The sequence below is a fragment of the Meriones unguiculatus genome, chromosome 9, assembly GCF_030254825.1.
Source record: "Meriones unguiculatus strain TT.TT164.6M chromosome 9, Bangor_MerUng_6.1, whole genome shotgun sequence".
In the NCBI taxonomy this organism is placed as follows: domain Eukaryota; kingdom Metazoa; phylum Chordata; class Mammalia; order Rodentia; family Muridae; genus Meriones; species Meriones unguiculatus.
The window spans coordinates 99435597-99450897 of NC_083357.1; the positions used below are offsets into that span (position 1 = coordinate 99435597).

Below are 15301 nucleotides of genomic sequence, written 5' to 3' on the forward strand. Positions count from 1 at the left end.
CCATTTGTTGTTTTATTATTAGAGACTGAAATCTGCAGACTGCAGGAATGCTGTTTTTGTCATTCAAGCATTCAATTATTAGCCGTGTGTCTTCCGGCAGAAATTCACTGTGGCCTTATGGTCCCAGGGTTTAGTAGCACCCTGAATCCACATTCAAGCAGAACTCTAACTTGAGCTGTTCAAAATCATGGGGTGGAAGGTTGCACACCCGGAAGGCTGCCTCTAGCCTTTGACCTAGAAAGAGACTGATATGGCTGACCATTGTGGGTGCCAGAGGCCCAGATTAGGAAAGAGAAGTACACATGACTTCTGTGACAAGCAGAAGAATGGGCAGCTGTTCATGAAAACACATCTGTATCGATAGATACAATTAGTAGAAGAAGAATAAAAATATTGAGTTTGGGAAACAAAATACTCTGGTCTGGTTGTGAGTGTTGGAGGTCAGATCTGTCTCCATCGCTGTCTGTTGATACCAAGGAAAGCACTCATTGTCTCTGAGCCAACATCCCTTACGTTCGAATTCAGACAGTAACACTCTCAAGGTACAGCTTTGTGGTAGGGTACAGAGAGCAACTACTGTCTCTGTCAGAACCTTTCCTCCCTGAATAGTTTGTATCCTCCATTTTCTTTGATATGTGTAGGTAAAATGGGGTGTGGCTCAGTGGTAAAGCTCTCACTTAACTTCTCTCAGGCCCTGAGTTAGACTTTCAAAACCAGTATGTATACTGGAATTCGATTTTAAGCTGAGTTTATTAGATTATACCAACAAAGCTTGTGCAAATGTACATCCACAAATTTGTCTTAAAAATCTATTTGGTGTCTATTGGTGACTCACAACCATGACAGCATGCCACCCAAAATAGATTAGATATGCTGGCATGGCACAGAGTCTGGTTCATGTAACTAAGGCAGGAGAAAGAAAACAGAAGTCCAAGCAGTGGGCTGGCTAACATCAGGTTATTTTGCAAGAGGTCAAGTGGAGGGGGGCACTCGTTACTCTGTTATGGCAAAATATCTAACAAAAGCAACATAAAGGAAGAAAGGGCTTATTGTGGCTGAAGTTTGAGACTATAGTTCATCATGGTGGGGGCACGGTGCTGGAGCATGAGACAAATGGTTTTATTACATGCCGCGGACTGGCCCCGTCGGGTGCCCCGAGTCTCGTCCTCGGGAGAATCAGAGAATTCGGATATCAGGAAGGCACAGATAGGCGAAATGACAGAGACCACGCCACGTAATGTTGATTTGGATCTACTGCAATTTACTGAAGTCAAGCTAGCACTTATATAGTGATCACATAAAGAAGCACCTGAAGTTGACATATTTCCCGGAGCATTCAGACTTTTTACCAACAATACAAAGTTTACATTTTAACTGAAAGAGTAACCTGGTAGAAGCAGTGTCTACAAAAAATCTTGGCCTAACAGCCTCTTAAACAGAGCAACCATAGAACTAGTGGTATTTATGCAGTTTACTGCTACTAATTAGTGAGTGGAAGGCCAGGGGCTGTCATTGCCCTCCGAACCAAGTCGGCTAAAGATTTACAACCCCCTAGAGTTAAGCATTGAGGAGAATTCCTCCTGTTTGTCTTGCTAAGGATTTACAATCTTTCCTTAGAGATAAGATGCTTGAGCTAGCCTGTCCGTAAAACTTATAGTATAATACAAAACTTTTTGACCTCCTATGTTTGCCTATCTTCTTTCTGCCTCATCATAAACACCTGTATTTGGTAATGGTTTTGTAGTAGCTTTACTGCAGTGGGAATATCCAGAGCATTTATCCTAACAGATCCTGATTAAACATTTTCTTTAGAACGCCCTAAAGCTCTTGTCCTTTTACTACCTACAATGTTTGGTTTTTCCACAAGCAATTCCTGATGCCGAATCTGATTTATTACCTCTCCTAAAATTTTATTTTCCTTCTACTCTTATTTGCTAAAGCTTTTTAGTGATCTATTAGAAATGTTTCCTTGAATAGTTAATTGTACTGTTTCAAGAATCATAGAGAAACAGCAAAAAAGGAGCTCATCAATTCCAGTCTTGCATCTGAGAAAGCAGGATTATAAGAGCACGTCTTATTCCAATAGGGTATTTTTGCTAGGGACTTCCATGGAGCCAATTCCCATAGGAAACATGTCTCCTCGTCTGTTTGCATAATTTTATGTTTGCATAACACATTTTTATGCTACACAGACAGTTTCTGGAGTTAGTGTAGCAATTACATCTACAGGATGGAAGGAGAGAGAGAGAGAGAGAGAGAGATAAATGCTCGTAACTATCTTGCTTTCTTTTTATTCAGCCTGGGACCAAATCCAAAGGATGGTTCTGGCCACATTCAGGATGGGTACCCACTTCTGTCTTCAATCCCAACATCGGGATACACTCTCAAAGATACACGTCAGAAGGGTGTTTTCTGTGGTAATTCTAAATGTAGTCAGACTGACCCTGAAGATTAACCACCACAAAGGACTGCCTTATTAGATCAACACACTTTGGGCTATTTTGATTGGTTGCTATAAATCTCCAGGTTACAGAGTTTCTCTGTTTCGTTATGATTTCATTGGATGCTCTTTCAGATGACTCATGTTTGATTCCCAGCACTCACCTGGTGCCTAAGAACTGTGTGTAACTCCAGTTCCGGGAAGGATCTGATGACCTCTTCTTGCTTCTGAGGGCACTACATGCACATGACGTGCAGACATACAAGCAGAAAAACCTACACACATAACAAAATTAATTCACTTTGTTCACACAACAGAGAGCACAAGGAATTCCATTTTAGTTTGATCTGTTAAAACCCAGTACAGGAGTTCAGTCCAGAGAGTCCAGAGCAAGGGCCTTTAATGTGTTTGTTCATTGCGGCTTTTAGGTTTCATTTTGAGACAAGGTATTGCTCATTAGACTAGGCTGCCTTCCAACTGTTGATCCTCCTGCCTCGGCCTCCTGAGTTTGTGGATTTCAGATGTTCCACCATGTCCAGACAACGCATTTTGTCACATCCTGTAAAGAAGAGACAAGTGTTTGTTATGAAGCTGGCTTTCTTGAGAAAGAAGACTGACATGCTGTTTGAAATAAAAGTAAAGGTCATATCAATAAATTAGTGCAAGCTTTCAGACTTGTCGAAAAGACTCAGTGTAAGTTGTCCAAGGTTGTAAATCCTAAGTTTCTTGATTTGGAATTAGGGTTTAAGTGTCATATATTAAATAGATGTCCCCATCTATTTTTTTTTTCATGAATGGCTATTGTAATTTCTCAGTTTAGTAAATTCAACCCTAAATTGTGATATAAACTCATCTTTGACCTAAGATAAATTGTGTTGTGATACGCAAGTAAAACTGTCAATAAAAATCTAAAAATAGAGGCTATAGCATGCTGATGTATTTGTTTAGGGCAGTGAGGCACCTATAAAACAGGTAAGTATATCAAAGGCCAACAAACGTAGGAGGAAACTATTCATTTGCAGTTAAAATTAAATATCCTTGGCTCTTACATTAAAATGTGGTTAGAAACCAGAGGCATGGTGGCACATGCCTTTAATCCCAGCACTCGGGAGGTAGAGGCAGGAGCATCTCTATGAGTTTGAGGCCATCCTGGTCTACAAAGTGAGTTCCAGGACAGCCAAGGCAGTTATACAGAGAAACCCTGTCTTGAAAAAAAAAAAAGTAGTTAGAAAATTAGTGTCCTCAAGGTAAAGGCTTTGTGTTCAACAAAACCCTTAGCAATCTGGAAACCCTTCTCAGAATAATGATTCAGTATGTTCATGGAATTATAAATGAGAAAGCAGAGATGAGCTTGCACTTATCAAGCTTGCCTGCGTAGCCCTCATCCTGGAGTAAAGTCAGCTAGAACCAGCCTGAGAGCTGCTAGGAAAGTGTCTTTCACCCCCACCCTAGTAGAAATTAAAGTATCATAATGGCATCCTGTTTGTTAAGTCACTGAGAAACTTTATCTCCTAAAACTCACAGACTAAGATCTTTCTTTTGGAAAATATATCAGCAAGGATGGAATCTTTGGCAGGAGAACGTCTGAGAATCAACCTCACACTATAACCCAGAGAGGTCCAAAGCCTTTGCTCGGACCCCCCAAGATACTGCTCATATCAGTCTCATCTCCACACCATCCTTCCCCAGCATCCATGTGTTCTCCTGGCTGTCATCGCGCAGGTCAGTGGCCTGATAAACCGTAAGATTGCAAACTGGGCAGGGAGGACCCGAAGGTAAACTACTGGGTTAAACCTAGCCCTGTTGGTCGGTCCTAAGCTTTGAAAAGTCATGCACTAAAGAAAAATCACCAGTGTGAAGGAGCAGGCAAGGATAGCTTGGAGTGTAAGCCCACAGTCTTGAGGGCACAGCTGAATACCAAGTTTTGCAGAGGGCAGAACCAGCGCAGAGCAGAGCAAATCTGGTGAAACTGTCTATTGTTATTCCCAACCTTTGCAACTGGCTCCGGACAGGTGAGGACAATCATTTCCTGTAATGTCCCCATTTTTAACCCCCCATCCCCCGGGCACCTACTGTCCCCAAGTTCAGATTGTTTGTTGGCGCCTGGCCTGGGACCATGTGGCCCAAGAAAGTCCGTACGTGTTTTTATTGTTGTGGCTACCGTTTCGGCGGTGGTGGCTGCAGGGAGGGCAGAAAGCACCATTGCACTGGCGGCTGTGACACACAGCCACCTGTTTGGGCTGAGGTCTGCATTGCCAGTTCCAGGCTCCTTCCGGGAGGACAGAGCCTTTTAGCTTCCGGCGCACGCGCGATGGAGCAGAGGCGCTCGGGCCGGGCCGGGACAGTGGTGGCGTCACGCGCCCCGAGGTCACGCGCCCGCGGCGGCGCGCGCGATAGGCCGACGCCGGGTCGCCGGAGCCTCCGGGATCTCAGCGAGCGGCGGATGGCGCGCGCCGGGCGACAGCGAGCGCCCAGGTGCTGGCCGCTGGCGCTGCTCGGGCTGGCGGCGACTCTGGGCGCGTGCCCGACGGCCGGGCGCCGCTGGCCGGTGCCCTACAAGTGAGTGAGGCCGAGCGGGGCGGGGCGGGCACGGGAGGGCGCGGATCCGATGCCCTGGCCCGCTCGGCGGGGCACTGCGAGCGAGCGCAGTTCCTAGCTCGTTGGCGATTAGAGGTCTTCACCGGTTCAGGGCAGTGCAGAGTTCTGGGAGGGATGGAGAGGGACAGTGCTGCGCTGAGTGGCTTTTGGGAACAAATGACTGGCTCCGAGAGCAGGTTCAAACGTTTTGAAGAATCCTTGTAGTTCATGCTTTATTGTTAGCTGTCATTGCAAAACTTCTGGGCAGAAGTTACAGGGAACGCCACAGCTCAGGGTGTGTCCTTACTGTTCTAAACACCAGACCCGAAGACTCTCTTCCCCGGGCCAGTCAGGATCACCTTGTTGGTCCACTTCAACCTGCAGGTAGGGCTCCTCGGACCTGAGAGGATGATTGTAGTCTTCGCCCTAAATTAGCCCGTGGGAGGTTGCGAAACGCGAGGCGCGCTGGGGTGGGGATCGTGCTGGGGAGCTTGGTGTGGACTGGGAGAGGTGGAAATGGGAAAGGGCTGCAGCTTTTGAAAACAAGTGTTTCACGTCACAGCATGAGGGGAAAGGATCGCGGCTTGATGAGGGACGGATGGCATGTTCGTCCGGGGAGTTCTGAAGGCTGCAGGTCAAGTCTGGTTCCGTCAGCTCGTCCTGTGTGTGGTGGTCTTAGGAAAATTACTCAGTATCTTCGTGCCCACATGCCTGAACAGAAAACAGTAAGTGATAGTAGCACTCTCGTTGGCAGGATCAGTTCTAACTAAAACCAGCTGTTGCCAATCTTAAATATCTGCGTGTTCTGTTCATGAACTGGTTCTGCCTAATGTAGATGAAAAAGTTTAGAGTTGAAGCTGGTTTTCATGAAAATGTGCACAAGAAATAAAAACTAAACAGTCAATAAAAGAGTGAAATTGTAAATCTCCAAGTATTTTTAGTTATACCGGGACACCGAGGCTGACTGGGTTTTGTTTTCTAAAGAAGTCCCGACTTGGTATATTTGCCATTTGAAACTTCCACTTGATTTAGACTTACTAACTTCACTTTGACCCAGAGTAGGTTGGCTGAGGGTTGTGAAGCCCACACATAGCTAGATGTTTGTTTAAGCCAGTAGGTGAAGATCTGCGTTAGCGTAGAAGTTTTGGTTCCTGGGTTAAGGCTGAAATAAAATAACTCTGACTGGAATCTTTAGGCTCTTAGAATTCTTCCTCTTTCCTTTGCACAAGTGTCGCCACGCGTAGAAGGTGATCAGGAAGAGAAGTGTGCTGAGCCATGCCCCCCCCCACCTGTTCCAGTTGAGGTGTCCTTCCTGTGTTTTTCTGTTTGTTTTGATTTGTTTTTAGTTTTTTGTTTTGTTTTGTTTTGAGACGGGGTTTCTTTGTGTAGCCTTGGCTGTTGTGGACTCACTTTGTAGACCAGCTGGCCTCGAACTCACAGAGATCCATCTGCCTCTGCCTCCCCACAGGCTGGGTTTAAAGGCATGGTGCATGGCCGTGTCTTGAGGCCTGAACTCATGTCTGTGGCTGCTGCAGCCCCTTGAGCTATCGCGTGGGTTCTCAGCTTGTGAGTCGTGCCCTCTTTATGTTTCCAGCCACCCTTTCCAGTGGTCACATATCATATCATATCATATCATATCATACCATACCATATCTGCCTATCAGATATTTACATTATGATTCCTAACAGTAGAAAATTCAGTTATAAAGTGCCAAAGAAATAATTTTATGGTTGGGGTCCCCACGGCATGAGGAACTGTATTGCAGCATTAGGAAGGGTACAGAGGTATTTCCTGTGTGTCTCATAATAATTCTCCTTCCTTTTCTGGCCTAGCTTTCTTCTCTGGTGTCTTTGCCTAATAGTACTGCCCTTCTCCAACAGCTGAAACTGATTTCTTCTTCCTTTGTGCCTTAGTTTAGCTCTCTCCACAGCTACCATCTCTTCCAAATCCAACACCAAGCTTGGTTAGGAAGGGAATAGGGTTGTAACTTTTGTTTCCCTTCTCCTCAGGGTAGTCCTGTCCGTGGTAGGTAAATACACAATGAATACTGTGGAAATCAGCATGGCAGTGCATGCCTGTAACCCTAACCTGTGGAAGGAGAGGGAGAGAAAGGCGGATTCTTGAAGCTCCCTGCCTATCCAGTTTAGTGAGAGACCCTGTCTCAAAAAATAAAGGCGCAAGGTGTAAAGGTGTAAGGAAAGGCACTTGTACACATGAACACACTACTGTAAACACCACACACACACACACACACACACACACACACACACACACACGGGGCGGGGGGCCTGAAATGAAAATTGTGATTCTAAAGTGTGTGAGAGGAACAGTTAGTTCCTCTTGTGATCTAATTTGATGGTTCTCTTTCTTACTAGGCGTTTCTCTTTCCGTCCGAAGCCAGATCCATACTGTCAAGCAAGATATACCTTCTGTCCTGCTGGCTCACCCTTCCCAGTTATGAAGGACAGTGACGTCATCGAAGTCTTACGACTACAGGCTCCTGTTTGGGAATTTAAATATGGAGACCTCCTGGGACACTTTGTAAGAATGCATCTTGATCTTGTAACTTTGCTTACCTAATTTATTTATCACTTTGACTAAAATGAGTTTTCAAATGGCTACTACATCATATTTGTTGATGACACTTTGTATTGTGGTTTATGCCTGTGTATGCACCTTTTCACAAGCATGCAGTGACTGGAGGAGCAAGCTGGGTGTCTCTTTCCACCTTGCTCCCTTGGGAGAGGGTCTCTCACTGAACCTAAAGCTTATATTTTTGTCTACATTGCCTGGCCAGTGATCTTGTCTCCTCCTCCTCAACACTGGGGTAATAGATAGAACTAGATGGTAGGGATTTGAACTCAGGAGCAAGCGCCCTTACCCAGCCCGTGAAAAAGTTCGTAGCACCATTAAGTTGGTAGTCAGAAAGAGTTACCATTGAATCGGCATGGTACTGCACACCTGTAACCCCAGCACTTGGAAGGTTCAAACAACAGAATAACCCATTCCAGAGTCAGCCTGGACTGCGTGATAAGGCTGTCTCAAAAACAAAGCAAAAGTCACAGTGAGTAACAAGTACACTGGCCTTAATCTGTTTTGCTATGAAGAATCTTGTAATGAGCCTCCAGACCTTAGCACAACTGACGCCATGTTACAGGCACCTTTATGACCTAAGAGCCCAGCATGTAGACCCCAACACCTGCCAGAAACGAGAACAAAGACCCAATCCATCAGTGTAAATAATTCTGGGAAAGTCCCTATATGTACGAGCCTTGCTTTTTTACTTCTGTAGCTCCATTTATTGCTAACTGTACCTGCTAACCGAAGTGTATTAATCAGGATATGGTTTATGTGTGTGTGTATGTGTGTGTGTGTGTGTGTGTGTGTACATAAAAAGCCAAGATTGATAAGTCTCTTGACTACAAAACTTGGACAAGTTTCCTGTGTAGCCCTCTGGCTTGTGAATAAAGACTTTCTGTTGGTTTTAAGAGTCCTTGTGTTCTCGGGAGGAGTTACCTCGCAACAATCTAAACTCTACTCCTGTTCCCAGCTCCTGGGAGTGAGAAGAAGGGCATGGCAGGCAGGAATTGCTTCTTGATCTCCAAGCTCTGCTGTGTGCCCCTTCCCAGCTCAGTGACTCACCCTGGGAGGAAGGCACACTCTTTCTTGGAACATTCATGAAGGCTTTTTGTGTTACTACATTACTTAGCTGTGAGAAGATTTCAAGTGTCTTTACCCAGCTCCCATCCCTGCTAAATTAGCCCTGCTTTCCAAAACCAGAGTGATGGGTGCCTGCATTTTGAGGGGCCATGGTGTCAACACAAGGTTAGTGACACGGAATGTAGCCCCTTGAGCAGTTAGTTGTTCTACCAGGCACACATTTGTGACATACCAATCTCTCTCCCTGTGGGTGACCTGGGCCTGGGGTTACTTCACAGATGCTTTTACACCTGTGTTATCCCTACACAGAAAATCATGCACGATGCCATCGGATTCAGGAGTATACTGACTGGCAAGAACTACACAATGGAATGGTATGAGCTTTTCCAGCTTGGCAACTGCACATTTCCCCACCTTCGACCTGAAATGGATGCTCCATTCTGGTGTAACCAGGGAGCAGCCTGCTTTTTTGAAGGAATTGATGATAAACACTGGAAGGAAAATGGGACGTTAACTGTAGTCGCGACCATATCTGGTAAGTTTCAAAGACAGTGTTTGACGATTGCATCAATATGTAAATGGAAGATGTCATCCAGTCACTGAGATTTCAGTCATGTCGTGTCTCATGGTGACCTTTTGTGTTCTGCACTTCTGGTACCATTGCACTTTGTACCACACGGATCCTGATGCAGAGCCTTGCTAGGAGATGCATGGCTCATCTGCTCCGTCCATAATAGACACGGATGAAACAAAGGCTGTGTGTAGCTAAATGGAACCCAGACAGACAACAGACCCATAAAATGCCCTGTTAGGAAGGTATCTTAACTATATCTGGAAAAAAAATGGTTGTAAATTATTTTTACATGGTGAAATATTAAGAGTTTGTTTTCTCTGGGTCTGGTCCTGCTTCGTGCTCTACTTAGATGACATCACTTACCAGCATCCCAACCCCCTGAGAAAAATCGTTACAGTTTTCTCCATTGTGCAGATGGGGAAACTGAGGTTAAAGCTATCCAGGTGGTAAGTGGGACTCAGCCCCGATAGGAAAGCCCTGCCGGCCATTCTCTCGACAACTGTGGTGTGCTGCTTGCCAAGATATATATACTGGCCCATGGCCTCTTGTGGATAATTCAGAGCCTGCTGCTACCACTTGTGAACCTTACTTTATGCATGTCCACCGAAAGCACAGTGCTGAAATGAAAGCACCATTGGTGATGCTAATCATCCCACAAGCCCCAGGACTCGAGGAAATGATCAGGGTTTCTATTTGTTGGTTTTTACACAGCACTTTAAGGTGTGCTGACTCATAATTCAGTGGGGATGATAAGACCTCCCTTAGGCTTTTACAGGTAAGGAATTCATACAGGTGAGTTCAGCCCCGTGGCCTGTCACGTTCACATTCACAGAGCAGGACGGAACACGCCATGCCTATAGTTGAGGTCTTTTAATGCAAACACTGCTCTTCTAGTCTTTCCTCCTACTTTCTAATTCACAGGAGCCAAATATCCCAACCACGAAAGTCTGTCTCCTTCAGCAGTATCAGTAAACTGAGTGGCTTCTGTCCTACATCCCAAGCCAGTTCACACCCTCCTTTCTCCTTCTCACATAAGCTGATAATCATGAAACAGTGATCGCTCTCTTCTGTAAAATGCTTTCATTTGCTAGAATTTTAAGCTTCTAAATTCATTCTTCAACCTGCCTAGAATTAAGCCTGTCCCATGATTTTCTCTAGATGTTATGACATAGTGTTTGGAAGTTTAGCATTTCCAAGTTACTCCCACGACCCATGCCTCCAATTCTAAAGCAGACTTTAGCACACTGCAGTTTTATTCCCCCCAAAGTAGTAAAGGAATCCAGCGGGTTATTCACTCAACAGACAGTTGTTTATCTCATGAACTCAAGCTGGCACAACCCAAGAATGATTTGCTGGTGGTGAGATTTGGGGGCCTAGAGCTGTCGTGTCTACATATGACCAGATAAGGGTCACACCGTGCAGACGAGCAGCATTTGGAGGGAGTCTCCTGATCTGGTGAGGTGATGGTAGAAGACTTAGCCAACCAGCAGTCTGTGTAGTCTGTGAAGCCGCCACAAGCAGTGGCCAGTTTGGTAGACTGGTGAGAGGAGCCTGTGCGCTGGGTCTCCGCAGTATCCCAACCACTGCAGTACAGGGAGAGGGAGTGGCTGGTAGTCACAGGAGGGAGAGGCTGCATGTAGCTGACCCAGGACTGCTGCTCCTCAGCAGCCATGCTTAGTAAGCATCCCATGCTTGTGGCCAGTTCATCCACTTGTCCTTTTCTCTTGTTCTTACAGTGTCCATCGTCTTTCCCCCTTCCTGGTCTTGCTTCCCTTTTCACCTTTACTTGCTGAATAGAGAAAAACAGCTGCTGCGTATGTGTACTGATACTCTTGACCAATTTGACCATAGCTTAGATAATTATAGAATTTTAGGAGTCCTCTTTATATCCTCATTATATCGTGTATTTGCAGTTTAGAGGCCTCAAAGAATGGAAGAAAGTGTAGCTAAGCTTGCATTCAGTAGGAATACAAGCTTATGGGTTTTGAAGTTTTAAAGTATTTCTTATCCATCCACCTTGGTCTTAATTGGGTCAGAACATCTTACAAACTTATTTCTGTTGCTTTTCTTTTCTTTTTTTTTTTTTTTTTTTTTTTAACTAGGAAACACCTTTAACAAAATGGCACAGTGGGTGAAGCAGGACAATGAAACAGGGATTTATTACGAGACATGGACGGTCCAGGCCAGCCCAGGAAAAGGGGTGGAGACATGGTTTGAACCCTACGACTGCTCTAGTTTTGTCTTACGGACATACGACAAATTGGCTGAACTTGGAACAGAATTCAAGAAGATAGAAACAAACTATACAAGAATATTTCTTTACAGTGGAGAACCTACTTACTTGGGAAATGAAACATCTATTTTTGGACCAGAAGGAAACAAGACTCTTGCTTTGGTCATAAAAAAATTTTATGACCCCTTTAAACCATCTTTGTCAACTAAAGAATTTCTGTTGAGTCTCTTGAAAATTTTTGATTCAGTGATTATACACAGAGAGTTCTACTTGTTTTATAACTTTGAATATTGGTTCCTACCTCTGAAGCCCCCCTTTGTCAAAATAACATACGAGGAAATCCCTTTACCTGCGAGACATACAACACTGACTGACCTGTAAAGGACACTCGTTCCTCTCCAGCCACCACACCGTGCTCTTCCAGGGCATTTCTGTGTTTGTGTCTTCATTCACCTTTCCCTCTGTGGCCAGGAAGGGGAAGTGCTCCTTGTTGGAAATGCAGCATACTGACCTTTCAAGACTCTTGGAAAGAAGCAGAAACCGTAAATGAACTGGCCAAAGTGAATGTGTTGTGGTCTTGATTTTCCTGAGAATTACTTGATCTCGGCTACGGAGATTCTTTGATCCCGGTGTTGTCATTTTTCTAGGGCCACCTTTTCTGTTACAGTACCACTGTTTCTTAGTTTAAGGGCTTTTTAGTCATCGAAATAATAGCTGTTTTTATAGTTATTACAACTTCTGGGGTCCAGGTCTGACTATTTTCTATTCATATGACCTTAAAGTCTTGTTTGGGCTGCTTCTGGACATGGTAAATACAGTAGAATTTCTGGCCACCATTTTAGAATTGGCTAGCAACGAACTGGCCATTCTCATAGAAGCTTATCTCTAAAATGATTTGTGTTCTTATCTCTAAAATGATCATCTTCCACGAATGAGAAGATTGGTGGCACACTGAATGTATCTATGGTCTCAGGACTATTGGGATCAAAAGAACACTGTAAACAGTCACCCTTGAATTTGCCTAGATTCCATTCCTGGGTCCTGTGGTCACGGAGACTGTGAGCTGATAGGACACTCTGCTCCAGCAGTTGCTCAGTACAGGCCACTGAGGATTCTGGCTGCAGACATAGCTCCGTGAGGTGTACGTCTGACTTCTTGTGTGTGCCCTCCGGTTGTTTGCCCACCATCAAAGCTAGCACAGTGAGAGAGGGTTCACTTTCCTGGAAAAGATAGGACTTTGTCAAGGACCTTCAGTTCACTATGTTGCTGCTGTCAGTAGCATTAGACAGGCTCCCAAGGTCCTGTATTTTGATCAATTGAACTTATTTTTGTTTGGTTTTGTGTTGTGTTTTTCCCCCCATTCAACACTAGCACAATAATGCAAAGAACAATCTGCTTGATACAGCAATGTGCCAGTTACTCATTTCCACCCAGCAGCTGAGTGCCTCTTGAGAGGTTATTACACTATTGTTGAGCTGTCACAAAAAGCCTCATCTTACATGTCCACTGGCCCAGATGTGTAAGTCAGGGCTTATTAGCAAGGCTAAGTGACCTGGAATTGCATTTCAGTCAGATCATGCTGAATGAACGGATGCACTGGATGCTTCTCAGCACTGTTCAGATCGTGGCCTTTAGACCAGTATCTATGCACCAAATGTTAGCAGTCTGTGTTGTTCCTGTCTAATAAAAAGACAAAAACCAGGGCTTGGACTTTGTATCTTTGATCTTATTCCTCTAGGAATTTACTTTCTATTGTTTAAAAGTGTAAACCGCACAAAGCCAAAGGGGCCCCAGATGACTGGACAGTCTGCACTGTTCTGCCCACCCTGAAGAGGTAGACTTGTCCTCCTGCACGGAGGGAGCCGTCCTCCACTGCCTCTCGTCTGTCCACTCAGAGTATGAGCACCTGTGCCAACCCACCAATATAGCCTCCTTGACCTGACGGTCTTCAGAGAGTGGTGTCCCAAAGACTTGACATTACCACTGTCTAGTGGCTGAGCTCAGGCAACACTAGTCTACACCACTCTGAGTAACTAAAGTTAGGATTCCCAGCTGCCCTGAGGTGATAGGCAAAGATTCGTGTACCAAGTATGTCATTTTAAGTCACTTTGGTTTGTAGCAAAGGCGGCTGGGGTGGGGCGTGAACATGGAACTTGACTTCTAAAACAATATTCGACTGTGTAAAAAAAGCATTCTGGGTCTTTGTGGAGAATACTAGTAAATGAAGAAAGCTTGTGAAAGCACTAGTCAGGTGCTGATGGCAAAGAGGCCTAAGTCACACGATTTCCCAAGAGTATCAAGCTGTGAAAGGGTTTGTAAGATCAAAGACAACTTTGAGGTAGAGATGATTCAGAACACCTTTCAAATAGTAGTTTGGAAATCAAAATGGAGTGTCTCTTGACTTTAAAGAAGGCTTTCTGTACTGCTTCAAGTGTGCTCCAGGTGCCTGAAGGTCACAGAAAATTTCTATCTAGTCCGTGGTCTCCAGATTCTTGTATGTAAATCCAGAGAATGCATTTCATAGGTATGGATGGGTTTAGAAAGTAATTTTATTATAGATTCATAGGTGGGAGCTTAGAAAGCAGAGTTCCCATGTAGCAGAGTAGATTCTGGGAAATGGGAAACATGGAGTGCTAATCTAGGGGACGTGTGTGTGTGGGGGGGGTTATTGGATTTAAAGCAGAAACTGGAGCATGGGGAGTGGGTGAGCCAGACAGCTGGCTCAACCTTGAGATGGTCCAGGGCTGCTCTATGGACTCCAGACAGGCATGCTCATAGGGAGAGAGATGGGCCTTCCTTCTGCCATCTTTGGCTTTGACAAGGATGGAACTGTGCAGAGTGCCAAGTACAGGCCCAGATTTTAAACCAAGAAAAACCTTTACTTCTGGGGACCCTGCCCTAAGCTGCCTGGCCAGTTTCTATCTCTTGCTCTTGTCAAAAACAGAGAGGTACAGGGGACTGGAGAGATGGCTCAGTGATTAAGAGCAATGGCTGCTCTTCCAGAGGTCCTGAGTTCAATTGCCAGCAGCCACATAGTGGCTCACAACCATCTATGAGATCTGATTACTTCTGGTGTGCATGAAAACAGAGCACTGATACATATAAAATAAATACATGATATATATAAAATAAATACGTATTTTAAAAAACCAGGCATCTACAAATTTTGTCATCTATGTGTTAATTCTATGTCAGTTCAAATTATAAATGTGTAGTATTTAAGAGAACCTTTTTGTTAAAGACTGAATATTAGGGCTTCAGAATAAACGTATCATCACCCATTAATCTGGCTCATTATCAGGTAAGTATCTACTGTTGCAGATAGAACAGCTAAAGGGTGAAAAACTACCATCAATACTCAGAACCTCTAATCAATAATAGCTCCTTAGAAAAATCAGAAAGAAATTCAAAACTCTAGTATGTGTCAGAGTGCTGCGAGTTAACGATTTAGCTATCAGCCCTAAACACACATCAATCATCACTTCCTTCAAGGGTGGGTAAACATTAGGGAAGAGGCTTACGAGCTAGAGGGTGGCAAGGGGCGCTAGGAAATGCTGCCATCTGGGCAGGACATGGCTACTCACAGCATCTGCCTTTATCTGCAGATGGATGGTGATGGGGCTTGGAGGGCCCCACCCCTAATAAACTGACAGTTTGTTTGCTGGGGGAAGAAGGCTCATTTTTCTCCAGTGGTATTGCCACAACCAGATGGCTCATGTAAGCATCTCTAGTTAAACTCAGTGGATCCCAAGAAAGAAGAAAAAGACGTGAAAAAAGAGAGGGTTTGGTAAACTGACAGTTTGTTTGCTGGGGGGA

At 44.7% G+C, this 15301-nt stretch overlaps 1 protein-coding gene and 1 long non-coding RNA gene across 4 annotated transcripts; one reads left to right on the forward strand and one right to left on the reverse strand.

Moving 5' to 3' along the window:
• Positions 1-1240: 1240 nt before the first annotated feature.
• Positions 1241-4773, reverse strand: LOC132656524 (uncharacterized). Its single transcript, XR_009594289.1, has 2 exons — positions 4580-4773; positions 1241-2999 (listed from the first exon to the last, which is right to left on the reverse strand). It is a non-coding gene; the product is annotated as an uncharacterized LOC132656524 (long non-coding RNA).
• Positions 4737-13186, forward strand: Cln5 (CLN5 intracellular trafficking protein). 3 transcript variants are annotated; one of them, XM_021641231.2, is made up of 6 exons: positions 4860-4999; positions 5340-5401; positions 5580-5742; positions 7394-7559; positions 8988-9213; positions 11355-13186. In XM_021641231.2, the coding sequence occupies exons 3-6, from the start codon at positions 5621-5623 to the stop codon at positions 11864-11866; spliced, it is 1026 nt and encodes a 341-aa protein (XP_021496906.1). In that variant the 5' UTR covers positions 4860-4999; positions 5340-5401; positions 5580-5620; the 3' UTR covers positions 11867-13186. The 3 variants fall into 3 exon arrangements, with proteins under 3 accessions (XP_021496907.2, XP_021496906.1, XP_060247535.1); XM_060391552.1 differs by lacking the exon at positions 5340-5401 and having other exon boundaries at positions 4862-4999; XM_021641232.2 differs by lacking the exons at positions 5340-5401; positions 5580-5742 and having other exon boundaries at positions 4737-4999.
• The last annotated feature ends 2115 nt before the right edge of the window (positions 13187-15301 follow it).